The 13,871-nt window shown below is 64.1% G+C and overlaps 3 protein-coding genes across 3 annotated transcripts; all 3 read right to left on the bottom strand.

The window, feature by feature from the left end:
• Positions 1-332: 332 nt before the first annotated feature.
• On the bottom strand, positions 333-3,353 carry LMXM_28_2550 (hypothetical protein, unknown function; the record flags this gene model as incomplete). The annotated part of the gene is made up of 1 exon (XM_003877050.1): positions 333-3,353. One exon carries the CDS (start codon positions 3,351-3,353, stop codon positions 333-335), a length of 3,021 nt encoding a protein of 1,006 aa, XP_003877099.1.
• A 1,373-nt stretch (positions 3,354-4,726) lies between these two features.
• On the bottom strand, positions 4,727-9,241 carry LMXM_28_2540 (conserved hypothetical protein; the record flags this gene model as incomplete). The annotated part of the gene is made up of 1 exon (XM_003877049.1): positions 4,727-9,241. One exon carries the CDS (start codon positions 9,239-9,241, stop codon positions 4,727-4,729), a length of 4,515 nt encoding a protein of 1,504 aa, XP_003877098.1.
• A 1,198-nt stretch (positions 9,242-10,439) lies between these two features.
• On the bottom strand, positions 10,440-13,247 carry LMXM_28_2530 (putative DNA repair and recombination protein,mitochondrial precursor; the record flags this gene model as incomplete). The annotated part of the gene is made up of 1 exon (XM_003877048.1): positions 10,440-13,247. One exon carries the CDS (start codon positions 13,245-13,247, stop codon positions 10,440-10,442), a length of 2,808 nt encoding a protein of 935 aa, XP_003877097.1.
• Positions 13,248-13,871: the final 624 nt, after the last annotated feature.

The raw sequence follows: 13,871 nt of genomic DNA, 5'->3' as shown, positions 1-13,871 counted from the left end.
ACGCGGGCGAGCAAGAGCGAGAGAGCGAGAGAGAATGGGGCGTCGAATAAAAGGAGATGTGCAGCATGACGGCGTGTGTCACCTCGCTGCGCCCCCTCCCCTCCCTTTACACGCGACGCATGTGCCTCATCGGATTCAGGTAGAAGGCAGCATTGCCAAGAAGAGGTCGCAGGACACCTCAAATATGGATACGGGCGACAGTAGAGAAACGCACGCATGCGTAGTCGCTACAGCTGTCTCTTCGCCCTCTGCCCCCGCCCTCCCCCCCCCACTTGCTGCAACAACGTACGTCACACGTGAGCTTCGCCGCACCCTACCTCCTGCACTTCCATTTACATGTACCACGTCTGGTAGGAGCCGTAGAAAAGATCAATGATGTTGCGGCCAGAGGCGAAGTCCTTCGTGGCAATGAGCGGTGCCGGCACCGGCGTGCGTGGTGTCGCAGCGGCGGTGACAGCAGCGGATGCAACCCTAGCTTTGCTTGCCGCGTGGTCGCCATAGCCCACCCCTGCCGGGCGGAAGGCGTGCACGGCAGAAAAGGCAGTCTCGCTGCTGTCGTGCGGCACCGCCATCGGCGTTGGAACCGGCGACGGCGGCGAGACGCTCTCTCTCCGCTCCGGTGAAGTGTCTTGCGGCTGTTCGGCAGGGGCAGATGCGCTGGTTGCTGGTTGCCATGTGTGACGTCGGCGACGGAGCTGCTGATGCGGGTGAAGCTTGCGCCGACGGCCGCACTCGAAGACGCTTGGAAGCAGACGCAGCCGCTGCGCCTTCGCCGGGATCGCGCCAGCCCACTGTGACTCCCAAAACAGGAGGCTGCTCTGTGCCTCGACAGTGCACCTGGCGAGGTGGCCCTCCGCCTCCGCCACGTTCAGCATGGCGCGCCGAATGTCTTCCAGCAGATAGTGCGAGGGCAACACGTACTTGCCCAGCTCGGCGCGCATCTCATCAAGGCGGCACAGCAACGCAGGCACGTTGCGCTGCCGTGTGGACTTGCTCTGCTCGACCAGCCTCTGAACCGGCAGGTGAAAGAGGTGCGTGGGGTGCTTGTGCGCCGGCGTCGGGCACGGGTGACCCATGACGTCGGCCGTTAGCAGCTGCTCCACTACCGCGCTTGCGAGCATGCCACGCGAGTGGTTCAGGTCAGCCCCTTCCCGCAGGCACCGCGCGCACTGGCACGGCACCCCGTGATGGTACACAAACCACTTCTGCCGAACCTGCCACGGCCAATGCTGTGGGAAGCAGTCGTCCACGGTCATGGTCATCTCCTCGCCTTTACAGATAAAGCGGGCCGTGAGAATGCCGCGCAGCGTGTCGGACCATATGCAGTTTGGCTCGCATGAGTGTCGGAGAAGGAGTCGCTCGACATAGAAGGCGCTGCAGCGGCTCTCCGCATGGTTGACAGCGAGGAGCCGCACTGTGAAGAAGATTGCGAGGAGCTGGTCTGCAAGAGACGGCTCCTCGTCAGCGGCAGCACAAGAGGTGGCCGTGGCCGCATCGGTGAGGTGGTCGCACTGCTGCTCGCCACACTGTTTGCCCTCCTCCTCGTCCTGCGGCAGCAGAGCCGAGGATGCTGTGCCAGTGGTCGACGCTGGTGCGGCCACCACAGACCCCAGCGCCTTCACCCACTCGGCAAGAGTCTCGGCAACCTCAGCTGGCAGTGCATGGCGAAGGCGCCGCTGCACCCCGCGCTGAACCTGTGCCTGCACCTCGGCTGCGCCAGGCGCGCTGCTTCGCAGACCGCTGTACACTGTGATACAGAGCGGCAGAATGCGGCGATGCAGGTCTAGAGTGTTCCACCCGCCGCCAGGGAGAACTTCGCCGACGGGCAGCGGGGATTCGGGATCGGTGGAGGGCGGTACTGCGGTCAACGCCTCCACGCGCCGCTGAAGCACCAGACGAAGTGCGCACTCGTGCCGGTCATGGCGACCTTGGTAGGCCACCGCGCACGCCGCACTGCAGTACACGACGCCGTTGCACGTGGAGCAGCCGGTGGGTGGGGCATCAGCGAGCTGCAGCGGGTTCAGCTCCCGGCCACAAGCACTGCACATGAAAAGCGGCGGCGATTCCGAAGTGGGCAGATCCCTCATCGAGAGCGCATCGCCGCTGCCGGTCTGCGCGAGCGAAGATGACAGGGCGTGCAACGCGAAGACAGTCTCCGCACTGGAGGAAGTAGCGGGGTCGACGTGCAGCGAAACCAGATCCCCTTGGGTAGAGGATGGCAAAGCGAGGGGCACCGTCGGCGACGGCGCTCGAGCACCAGCCGCGGTGGTGAGGTCCGCAAGCGGAGCGGGTAGTATGTTCTGACCGATAGCGAACGGCTCCGACGCACGTGCGAGGGTGAGGCCGCGAGGAATACCACCCCTCTCGGCGTGACACACCCGCACGCGTGTGCGCTGCTGTGACAGGAAGTAGTCCAGCGGCGGTGTCGCCGCGGCGTGGCTGCTTGTGTTGCTAAAAATGCTGCCACTGTGGTCCATGGCGGTCGAGGTGCCGGCAGCATCGCTCTCCGCGGCAGGAGACGGTGAGTCAGCCGCCTCGCCCCGCGCGGCACGCTCACCATCCTGAATGGCCTGCAGAATCGCCTCCGCCTCCGCCTCAGGAAGCTCCTCGAGACGGCAGCCCTCAGGAGCAGTGCCACTGGCGCCAGCGGCGCTCATGTCGGCAGCGTCCAACACACGAATTGGGTGACGCTCAATGGGCACCGGTGCCACATCCAGCAGCGGCGGCGCATCGCAGACGCTCTCCTCCAGCACGCTTAGCTCACCGACCACGCCGTCGCCATATTCACGCTCTAAAGAGAGCCCGGCCGACAGCAGCTGCTCGCTCACCCACCGCACAGCTGTCTCCACATAGGGGCCCAGGGACACCTGCAGCGCCCCTTCCGACAAGAGAATCGCACGGCACAGGTACTTGTGGGCGTCGTCAGCTGTACAAACCGCACCGCCAAGCTTCACCAAGTACCGCCGCGCATCACGGCGCACCTCCTCACCTGACCGCGGCGGCATACTCGGACTGTTCTGCGCATCCATCGCCCGCTGCTCTGCCTCCTGCTCCAGCAGCCGGTTCACAATGCACATCCCTATCGCGGCGTACGCCTTGGGGATGATCGGGTAGATGGCGAGTAGCTCGCGGGCCGTCTTGACGCACTCGTGCCAGTTACCCGTTGCGTGGTGACAGACACACAAGTTGCCCGCGACCTTGACGAACTCCTCCACAGCAGACGTTGTCGAGAGCCTATCCGCCTGGAAGCGATCCACGGCGTCGCGGAACGCGCGCGCGGCCTCGTTGAGGCGCCCCGCCTCGAAGAGCTTGTTGCCCTCAAGGTGCAGCGCCCGCACTGTCTTGCCCGCCATGACGCTCGGCGTTTGCAGAGACACGCACAACACAAAACACGGTGCAGCTGCAGGCAAAGAGAGGAGAGAGACCCGACGGAGAACAACAAAGTGAGACGCACGCAAGACGGGGGGGGGGGGGGGGGGGGCAGAGACTCTGCCAGTGCGAGGCGGTGGGCGAGGGATATAGGGGAAGGGCGGGGAGCAATAGAGGGGCGACACGGAATGCATGCGGACATGTGGCGATGGCAAGTGGGCGCTATGCCGTCAAGAGGGAAGCAGGGGGAAGGTCCTTCGCATCCATGTGTCCATACGATGCCACGGAACATGAACTCAAACGCCACTCGACCGCCCACGGCCGGTCGCAGGCCCCGCCCGCCACCCTCCCATCCGCGTGGCGCGATGGCAGCCCTTGACAAGAAGTACGGCAATGCGCCGCCACGGTGACCTGCCCGAGGTCCTTGCCTCATACTCCGCCCACCCTGCGCTTCGCAGGTCGCCTCGCAGTCAGCCGCATTATGTCGGCCGCCACCTGGTGCGTCTCCAGGAGCGGCACAGGCGCCACCACACCGGTGGGCCGTGTGAGCGTCGGGTGTGGCGTGCCTTCGAGTCACGCTGCCCGGTCATATGGACGCCACAGGCGTGTGCACGGTCGCGGGGCGCTCCGAGGCAGCACCACCCAGGGCCTCACCGCCGGCATCAGTAGCGATGCACCGCACTGGCCTCCCCAAGCCTCATGCGCGTGGCCCTGCCGCGACGAGAAGTGGGGTCCGGCAATTGGCAGGGCTGGGGGAGGAGGGAGGGGCTGCCTGGCTGCCGCCACACACACACACACACCACACGACACACACACGCAGAGAGAGTAGGGAGAGGAGGGGGGGGGCGTACGCGGACACTCGGGCATTGCAACACGTCAGCAGAGGCGGCATCATCAGAGCTAAGCAAGGGGAGTAGACGTGCAGGAACAGAGGGAAGGTCGGAGAGAGAACAGGGATAGAGATGCACACAGAGACTTGGGATATCGATGTGCACGTCCACGCAACGGTTCCTCCGCAGAGCGACATCGACGTGTGCGTATGTGGAGTGGAGCGCGAGACAGCAACGCGGAGGAGAGCAAGGCACCAAGAAATTAAGGAGCAGAGGACGATCTGGGAGGTCGGTGGAGGGGAGGGGCCGAGGCGTGTGTGCGTGCTTCGTCAGGGAAGCAGAAGGGAGACGACCTGGCAGATGCTGTGTTTTCACTGCTGGACGGCGAGCCGAGTGCTGAAGCCCATTCACCGCGTGCCACACGACGCATACACGCACCCATACACGCGCGCCGGCCACCACCGCCACTCCTACCTATCCTCCCATAAAGGGCTCTCTCTATTTTGCCTATGCTGCAGATGTTGTGGCTACGACAGCTCCTGCGCCGCGAGCAGTTCCTCGTCCACAAGTGCACGATACAGAGTCTCGGCCACCTTGCGTGGCACGGGGCGGCTGGCGTCCTGCAGCAGGCAATCGCGTAGTGCGGCTTGCACTTGATATCGGTGCTCTGCCGGCCGCTGACGCAGCACCTCCAGCGCCGCAGCTGCACCGATGGCACTCAGTGTCTCGAAGGACTCCCGCCGCACGTCGAAGCTGTCGTCGTTCATGCCCAGCACGACGCTACGCAGAACCTTAGCGCCGCAGGCCCGAAGCCCGAATGCGGCGGCGGTGCGAACGGCGACGGAGCTGCTCTGGAGCAGCTCCGTGCATATGTACAGCTCCCCGTGGCCACCGCCGTACCTACAGAGGTACAGGCACAGCGCCTTTAGGACGTTGGTGGGCAGCAGTGCCGACTCCAGCACCGACGTGAGGACAGTGTAGCAGGCATTAGGCTCCTCCTCCTGGTAGCAGGCGGCAGCCTCCTGCGCCGGCTGAACCGTGTCGAGGGAAAGGACAGCGTCCATCGCAGCAGCAGTGTTGGCCGGCGATGTTGCATGGACGTAGTGTCGGTACACCACCTCTGCCAACGCACGCACACAGAGCAGCACGGTGTCCTCTTCCAAGGCACCCTGCGTCGCGATGAGCCTGCCCAGCACCTGCACCAGCTCATCCAGCAGCGTGTCGGCTTCAGGGGACTCGCCCCTGTTTAGATTAGCGCACGCCTCGCGTACGTCCACCTCGGCGAGCTGAAAGGCGCACCAATGGTGCACTTGCGAAGGCTGCTGAGGGTCCTGCAGCAGCTGCAACAGTGCCCGCGCACCGCCCTGCCGCTGCTGGGCAAGACACCACACGACAGTGGCAGACTGCAACGGCAGCTCTGGTGACCGTGTGGCGACGGCAGACGGCGCCTGGCTTGAGCCGCCCCCCTCCGTTACCAAAGTGGCATGGAGTACAAGGCAGGTGAGCAGGAAGTCAACAATAGAGGATGGGTCTGCCGTCAACGGGCCAACGCGCGCGAGCCCCACACACGCCGCGTGCCGCACCCGCCACAACGGCGAGTGGAGCAGCTCCTGGAAGACGGGAACGAGCGACGCAACACAGCTATCTACGCAAGAACTCGGGGCAAGGGGGTTCACGCACACAGTGCCGGCAGCGATGGCCGCTGCGACGGTGACAGCACCGTCGGCATCTACCCCTCTGGCTCCATTACAGGGGCCACGGCCGGTTGCTGGAGGGCCACTGCGGCCAGCCTGGGTGACAGTGCGTCGCATCGTGGTCGCCTGTTGTAGCTGCAGCGTGCGTGCCGACCTTATAAAGAAGTCCGTCACAGGCTGCACCACGTGCACGCGGGCCACCGGAGGCAGCGTGCTCAGCGACATGAGCGCCTGCTCCTGCACCAGCGGCGTCGCGGAGCGCGCCAAGAGGGCGTGCACCAGCGCCGACTCCAGTGCAAAAAGCATGTCTTTTTCCTCTGCGAAGAACCGATCAAGGGAGTACGGGAGACGCGGAAGTCGCAACAGCGCGTGCACAGTTGCCCCGGTTTCATCGACGTCACTGCCGACGTCATTGCCTTGTTGGTGTGGGGCGGTGCTGGCGACACCTTCAGCCAGTACCTGGTGCAGGTCTCGGCGCAGCTGCGATAAGGTGGGCGAGTACAGACTCTGCGCCGCCGGCGTCACGACGGCCCTCAGCAACCCCGCGTTCAGAGCATCATTCAGTAACGCCATGACGTACGGATGCGCGTGCGTCACGTGAAACTGGTCGGAGCGGAGGTGCGCCAGTAACTCGCATCGTGCGAGCTCCGCGTCAACCATCACGTGGGTGGGTCGGTACGGTGGTGGTGACTGGAGGTGGAGGAGATGCCGCCCCGTCGGCGCTGCTGTCGTTGCAGTGGGAGAGAACAAGAGAGGGTCGCGGCCAAAGAGCGGCCGCAGCTCCTCCATCATCGGAGACGCCGAGAGTGAGTCCACAGGAGAGGCGGAAAGGCCATCCGGCACAAGCTGGAAAAGCGAGTCTGCGCCTCCCTTCGCATCAGGCCGACGCATCGCGCCAGCTGGGACGCACAAGACACTCGTGTGGCCGACGAGCTCGAAGCTGTAGGTGCTGAGCGCGTACGCCGCTGCAGCCAGAACGTGCGGTCCCTCTCCCTGCTGCTGCACTATGCGAATCACAGCCTCTAGTCCCTCGACACCGCCGACGGTGCGTATTGCCAGTCCAACCAGGCGCATATCACACATCGACGTTGGTGACGGCGGAGGCAGCCAGATAAGTAGCTGCAGGAGAGTGGGGAGGAGCGTGAAAGCGACGGGGCCGAGACCGATGATGGCGCACAGCACGCTGTTGTTCGCCGCAGCACCTTCCGCGCCGGCGCCCTCCGCCTCCGACTCCGCCGTGAGGCGAAGTGCGTTGGCAGCGACGGCCTTGCCTCGCCCGCGATGCTTTCGGGCGCTGGAGTGCATCCTGTCTGCCGAATGCGTCGCCATCATCGACTCCAGACGCGTGCGCAGCCAAGGCACCACAATGCACTCGAGTGCGCCAGGCTTGTTGAAGAGCAGGTCCATGGCAAGGCAGTCAACCACAACCGACTCTGTCACCTCAGGATGCTCACCTCCACCCCTGGCGGGGTCCTCTGCCTTTGTTACGGTGGCCCAAGCGTCGCCCATGGCAGCCAGCTCCTTGAGCAACTGGTGTGAGCTGGCGGCGTTGACGCGCGCCAGGTAGTCGAGGAAAGGCACCGCCTTCGTGTACGCAGCAGGGAACAGCGGCAGCACGCGACGACGTCCACCGCATGCGACGCCCTGCCCTCCCGAGTCGTTCTGCGACGGCCTTTGTGTGTCACCGCGCTGATGGTAATCGTCGACAGCGGCCCTCTGCACCGGCTTCTCCTCGGCGGCACCGAAGAGGGCACGCAGGGGAAGCGACTCGTCTTCCCTTTGGTACGCATCTTGGCCAATGCGCCCCTCCTCAGCCCTGCCTGCGCAGAGGCCATGGAGGCCCAAACGGCTGCTGCCTTCACTCTCGCCAGCGCCACCGCCCCCATCCTCTCCGACCCCTTCGCTCCTGCGATCCGCGAGAGCTGGAGGCGGGGATGGCCCGGCGTCGACTGCACCACGTGGGGACGGTATCCCGTGCGGTGGCAAGCGGCAGTGTCTGCTCAAAGAGACGCACGCCTCTTCCTGCCAGTGTTGCGGTGCCTCTGCCGCGTACGCGTTACCTCCGCCCTCCGCGCGCACACTGCGGCCAGCAGCGGTGTAGAAGGACGACAGGTCGCCGGGTGGCGAAGGGGAAGGTAGAGGACGCAGAGACGCCGCAGAAGCGGCGGCTGCCGAGCGGCAGTGGTGTTGCTTGTCGTCCACGTCGTTCTTCGACATGGATAGCTGCCAAAGTGGGTGTCGCTCATCATCGGCTGCCACGACAAGAGAGGTGCCGCTGGCAGACTGCGCATCTCCGCCTGGCATCGCCATCAGTGAAGAGTTACTGAGTGACGACTGCGTGGCGGCAGCCTCCGTAGTCGCTGAAGCATCGACGGAGGTGCTGGGATTATGCGCAAAATCCGCCGCCGCCCCAGAACCGCGATGGGTGCCACGAGCCGTGCGCGTGTGTGGGCAACGCGCAGTGTCTGCCTCACCAGCAGCCCTTTTACCAGGACGCGCTGGAGACGTAGCAGCAGCAGTGGCAGCGGCCACGCTGTCTAGAACTGACTGCATGTGATCTTTGTCAAAGTACACCTCCAGCAACGAAGACGTGTGGGCAGCAGCCACGTACACTGCCTCGCTCGTGGAGGAGGCGGGCAACACAACGGGCGATGGCACTGCCGCACGCGCCGACGGCGAGCGGTGCAGTGGTCGTTCTTCTGTTGTGACCCGCGCGTTGTACCGGCGATGTGAGAGGGGGGAGTTCGATGACGACAAGAGCGACGGAGAGGCACCGCTGCCGCGACTCAGCGGCGCATGGTGGTCGTAGCTGTTGTCCAGCGGGTACTCTCCAGAGAGTGGAGAGCGGCGAGACTGAACGCCAGCACTGGTGGTGGAAGCTGCGGCATGGCGGTCCCTCTCAGCGGCTGCCGGCCGAGATGCCTCCATCTGTGGTCCGTCGTGAGTGGGGGATGCAGGGGTGAGGTGTGAGTGCACGGGCGCGTAGGCGTGCGGGTGCTGTGAGGAGTAGCCGCAGTGGTCAGTCGCCGCAGCAAGGCGGGAAGTCGACGCCTGGGTCGCACCTACGTCTATCGAATCCTCCCAGATAACGCCTCCGCGACCGGTACACCGCCCTCTCCTCTCTGTGGGCAGTGGTGTTCGGTATCCCTGCAGGCGTACGTCGCGCGCAGCCGACTCCTCTCGCGATCGAAACAGCGACCGTCCCACCTCACTTCTGCCTCGCTCTTCGCTTCGCACACGGGCGCGGTGGTCGCCGGGCATGGGCAGCGGATTGGTGATACTCTCGGCACGCAGGACATCGAGTTGGCGCAGCACTGCGTACGCACGTGAGAGACCGGCTGTCGACATGACTAGAAGACGGCAAGCGTGCCAGCGGAGCTTGCTTGCGTCTGTGTTCGTGAGCACCACCTCCGGCAGCTGTATTAGTCTCAGCAACGGCGGATATGGGAGTCTAGTTCAATATCTAAGAACATATAGCTGTGTACGTGCGTATGTATGTGTGTGTGTGTGCTGCCTCTGCCCTCAAAGCACATACAGATGGGTGGGCCCCTGTCGATGCACGCTCGCGCACCGGTGTGTACAGTGCGTGCCAGGGGGTGCAGGATGGGGCACGGAGGCGAGGAGACACCGTGGAAATAGAAAACGAAGACCTGATGCCAAGTGAAATGCTGATGTGCAACAACGAAATGAGGCGCAGCTCGGTCAGTCCCCTGTGCGCGCTGAGGGACAGCGCCGTGAAGGGCACGCAAGCAGTGGAGCGAAGCAGCAAAATACGGTGTGCATGGACGAGAGAACGAGAGCGAATGAAGGTGTGCCGGCAAGCATGGTGAGGCCAACGGGGGTCGAGTACGTATTCCTTCGAGAAGCATGTTTGCCTGTGTGCAACAGCAGAAGACGAGCGCTGGTCGGTGGCCAGTGGAGAGACGATGGGAGGCACCGGCGTGCACACAAGGAGAGCGAGCGAGCAAGGGACCCGTGCAGATCGATCACACGCCTTCCGTTTAGCTTCCCATCACTCCCCACCCCGCCCTCCACCCACGCCATCCAAGCCGTCGCCTTCCTGTGTGAGCATCGGCCGTGCTCAAAGCAGAGACGGCACCGGAGAGAGGGGGCCGCACGTACCCGCGCCTGCATCTCCCTCCCTGTGTATGTGCGTGTGCGGGGATCCAATGTGAGACAAGTGATGCCATACTGCGCACCGCCACGGTAAACACGAGCTGTGCGCCCTGTACGCAGACGCGTGCATGCACGCAGCTGGTCCATCGCCTCTCCATCCCGCTCTTCCCTCGCTGTGGGCTTCACGCGCGACTGTGGGGGCGTCGTGAAGACGAGTGCGGATGTGGTTGGTCCGCTCCTTGGGGGTGGGGAGGGGCGCAGCTGTGCCACCTCCTTGGCTGGTTGTTACTTCTGTGTGTAGGTGTCTGGTAGTCGACGTAGCAGTTGTAGAAGCAGCGGCGCCATGAGCCATGCCTGCGTGTCGCTGTGCGGTGCGGGTGTCGCCTTGAACGAGCACAAGCTTACGCACGCGCACCCGCTCCGGTCTCCCTTAGGCGGAAATAGCCAAGACGCGTTGTCCTGTATGGTTACACCAGGAGGAGCGTGCAGCCGGAGGTGGGGACCTCAAGACGTCCGAGTTGCGCGCGTCCTGCAGCTTGTCGGAGAACTCCAGTGCGCTGCGGCGCACGATGATCATCTTCGGCTGAACGCGATAGACGACCAGCTGATCGAGTTTCCGCACCCTCGAGCACGCGACATAGATCAGGTGCGCGCAGTCAAAGAACTTCTCGCAGTCCAGCACCACTGTGCCCTGCAGCGTCAGCCCTTGCACCTTGTGCACCGTGAAGGCGTAGCCGAGCTGTAGCGGTATGGTGAGCACCTCGTGTCCGTAGAAGTAGCTCTGCGCCGTGCCGCCGAGGACGATCGAGATCGGCGGAATCTGCACCACCTCCCCATCAAGAAGGCGCACAACAGGGAGCTGTGCAAACAGCTTCTGCTGACACACACGCTGGAAGATGATGCGCACCGCGCGGTCGGTGCGGCGCGGGAAGAGGCTCACGTCCGGCGGGGCAAAGGCCTCGACAACGCCGACGCTGCCGTTCGACACAGCGCGTGAAAGGTTGCGATTCACCATGACCCGGCACCCCAACTTTAGTCGCAGCGGCGCGAGGCAGAGGGCAACATCGGAGCTTGTCATGTCCGCCAGCGTCATGGTCACGCTGAGCGGCACCATAGAAGGTGGCTCCTCCTCCAACATCCTGACAACGCGGCCGCCAAGTCGCGTGGCAACGGCAGTCGCGATCCCTCCCCACTCGGCGGCAGAGAAAGGTGCTGTGACGCGGCGCGTTCGCTTCGTCGCGACAGTGACGATCGGCTTGCGCAACGTTTCCGCCGCGACGGCGGCGAGGGTACCGCTATGAGTTCGGTCGACCATGAGGACTGACGTGCCGCCCGCAGCGAGTGCCGAGGATCGCGTGGAAGCACCACCATCACCGCTGTCGGCATCGCCACCGCCTCCATCTCTCGCTTCATCCCTGTGCAGCTCCCGCTCGCGGCACCGCAACCGCAAAATGAAGCGCGTCTCCAGCGCCCCCGCTGCTCGCACGGGCATCAGGACAAGTTCGTGATCCGCTACACTCGGCACAGGCTCCCTCTCACCGCCGTCCTTGCGATGAAGACCGGCGCGCACGCGCTGCGCCTCCTCGTGAATCAACTCCAGCAAGCGTTCCCGGTTCGGCATGGCGGCTCGCATGCCGTTCTCGTCTCTGTTTAGCTCCACCAACGCCGAGTGCGTGAAGCTGCCACACAGCTGCAGCGGCCCACGCTGAGGGGTGAAGGTCATCTCCCGTGTCATTAGCTCACCCAGCTTAAGATCGTTGAGCTGCTGTGCCTCGCGGCGTCGAGGAAAAAGGTACGTAATGTGCGTGGTGTTCGGTGGTATTGGCCTGTCGAGGGCAGCAAAACGCTCCGCGTCGAACCGGCCACGCCGCAGATCCTCCAGCAGCTTCATAAGTGGGTCGTCGGCAGCGTGGCGCATTGGAGTGACGAGGCGCAGCGCGACCAAGTGCTTGAAGACGACACTTTCGTACGCCGGCAGCGTGTCCTCGCGTGAGAGCTGCAGGAAGTCGCCGCACACGATGAGTTGCAGCCCGCCGAACGGTCTGTGATCCATGCGAGCCAGTCGGGCTTCCATGTCAAAGGCGTCCAGCATGCATGCGTCCAGCAGTGAGACCTCGTCTATGATGACTACGTCGACGGCGCGCAACGCGTTAGCGTCCCACCGATGCGGCACCGTGTCGAGTGGCGCGTTGAAAGCGTGGTGAAAGGTGCATCCACCAAGCTGAACGGCCGCCACGCCTGTTGTGGCCGTCATGGCAACCCGAAGTCCCATCTGACAAAGCTCGCTGTAGATGTACTTGAGCAGCACTGTCTTGCCGGTCCCGGCGCTGCCGCCGATGAACAAGTTGATGCCGCGCAGTGCCAGCTGCACCACGTGCCGCTGGTCTGGTGTTAGCGTCATGCCCGTTGTGCAGGGGTCCGCGGGGGTATCAAGCTTCGTGGGCATGTACGAGCCGCGCAAACGGGCGTAGAGCTCCCCCAGCTCCTTGTTGATGTACGTGAAGGCGTCGTGCCGCTCGAGGAGCTTTGCCACGCTCGCCGTCCAGTGGTCGGGACCACGTCGCAGGAACGGCCGAAGTAGCTGACTTCGTGCCTGTGCCACCGCCTCGTCTGCTGGCATGGGGGCTGCCTCAGAGACACTGCACTTTGCAGATGACCTTGCACGTGAGCTGTCTGCTCTCGCCTTCTTGGTGGCTGATGCGGACGACTTTGGCGCAGCGGCGGCGGCCTTCACGTCTCTGAGCTCCTGCTGTGCCTGTCGCTCCCGTCGACGCGCTGCGTTCCGCTGTTGAGTTGACATAATTTTCTGGAGCGCCACCATGTACTCTGCCGGACTCCACTCGATCTGCAGCGGGTTTGACACGCCTCGATAGAAACCGACGCCAAACAGCATCTTGGCGGTCATGGAAGTCGTGCGGACGAGACGGCCGTTGAAAGGGTTCACAAAGCTCTCGCGAAAGAGGCCCGAGTAGATCTCATGGGTCTCCGTGGTGGGCGTGATGGAAGGCGAAACAGCATCCGATACAGGGCTCGTGAACGGCGCAGCCGCGGTAGCCGGAGTAGCGCGACAGCCGCCACCGGTGCCGTGGTATGCACAGAGGGAGGTGCAAAATGTCGCCTCCCTCTGCGGCAGTGCGAATTCCATCGGCAGGTGTAGGCGAGGCCGCGGCACGGGAAAGCAGGGGGCGCTCGCACTTTGGGCTTCACGGGTCCCCGCAGCGCCCGTGTTTGCTTCCATGACTGCCACAGATGCGTCGGATAATTTCAGGCGGCAGCTGTCATCCCTGCCGTCGCCACGAGGCCCGCTGGCACCGCTGGCAGCGTTACCTGCGGCTTGCGACGTCGCACTCGCCGTCGTGCCCCTGCCATTGTCTGCGGCCACAGTGTCCTCCTCCCTTAGAAAAGGAAGGCCAGGCCCCGCTCTGTCGCGCCTCAGCGCCTCGTCCACACAGGAGGCGGCGGGCTGTCGCGCATTGGCCTCGCCCGCAAAAGGGCCCGCCGCACCGCTGCTGCGACCAGCACCTACGTGGAAGGGCACGGTAAACTGCCGTTGCCCTTCTTCACCCTCGTTCAGCCGAAGGGAGAGAAAACGAACGGCGCTGGTCCACGCTTGCGGGCGGCAGCAGTCGGTGTCGTGTGTAGAGCCCAACCATGACACCAAAAAACGTGCTCGAGGTCCTCGTATAGCAGGGTTCGTCGCGTGATGTTGAGCGACACCGGCGTCACACGCACGAAGACGCAGGAGACGTCTCCGCGAGTACATCGCCCCTTCAGCGCACCGCGTAAGCTTCTGCCTTCAACCACCGCTGCTCTGCTCCTTCTGCCGCTCTCTCTCTGTGTGCACCTACCGCTGCGAAGGCCA

Source organism: Leishmania mexicana, chromosome 28, assembly GCF_000234665.1.
Source record: "Leishmania mexicana MHOM/GT/2001/U1103 complete genome, chromosome 28".
NCBI classification, from domain to species: domain Eukaryota; phylum Euglenozoa; class Kinetoplastea; order Trypanosomatida; family Trypanosomatidae; genus Leishmania; species Leishmania mexicana.
The sequence above is the reverse complement of the archived record's forward strand: the minus strand, read 5'-3'. Positions and strand labels throughout refer to the sequence as shown.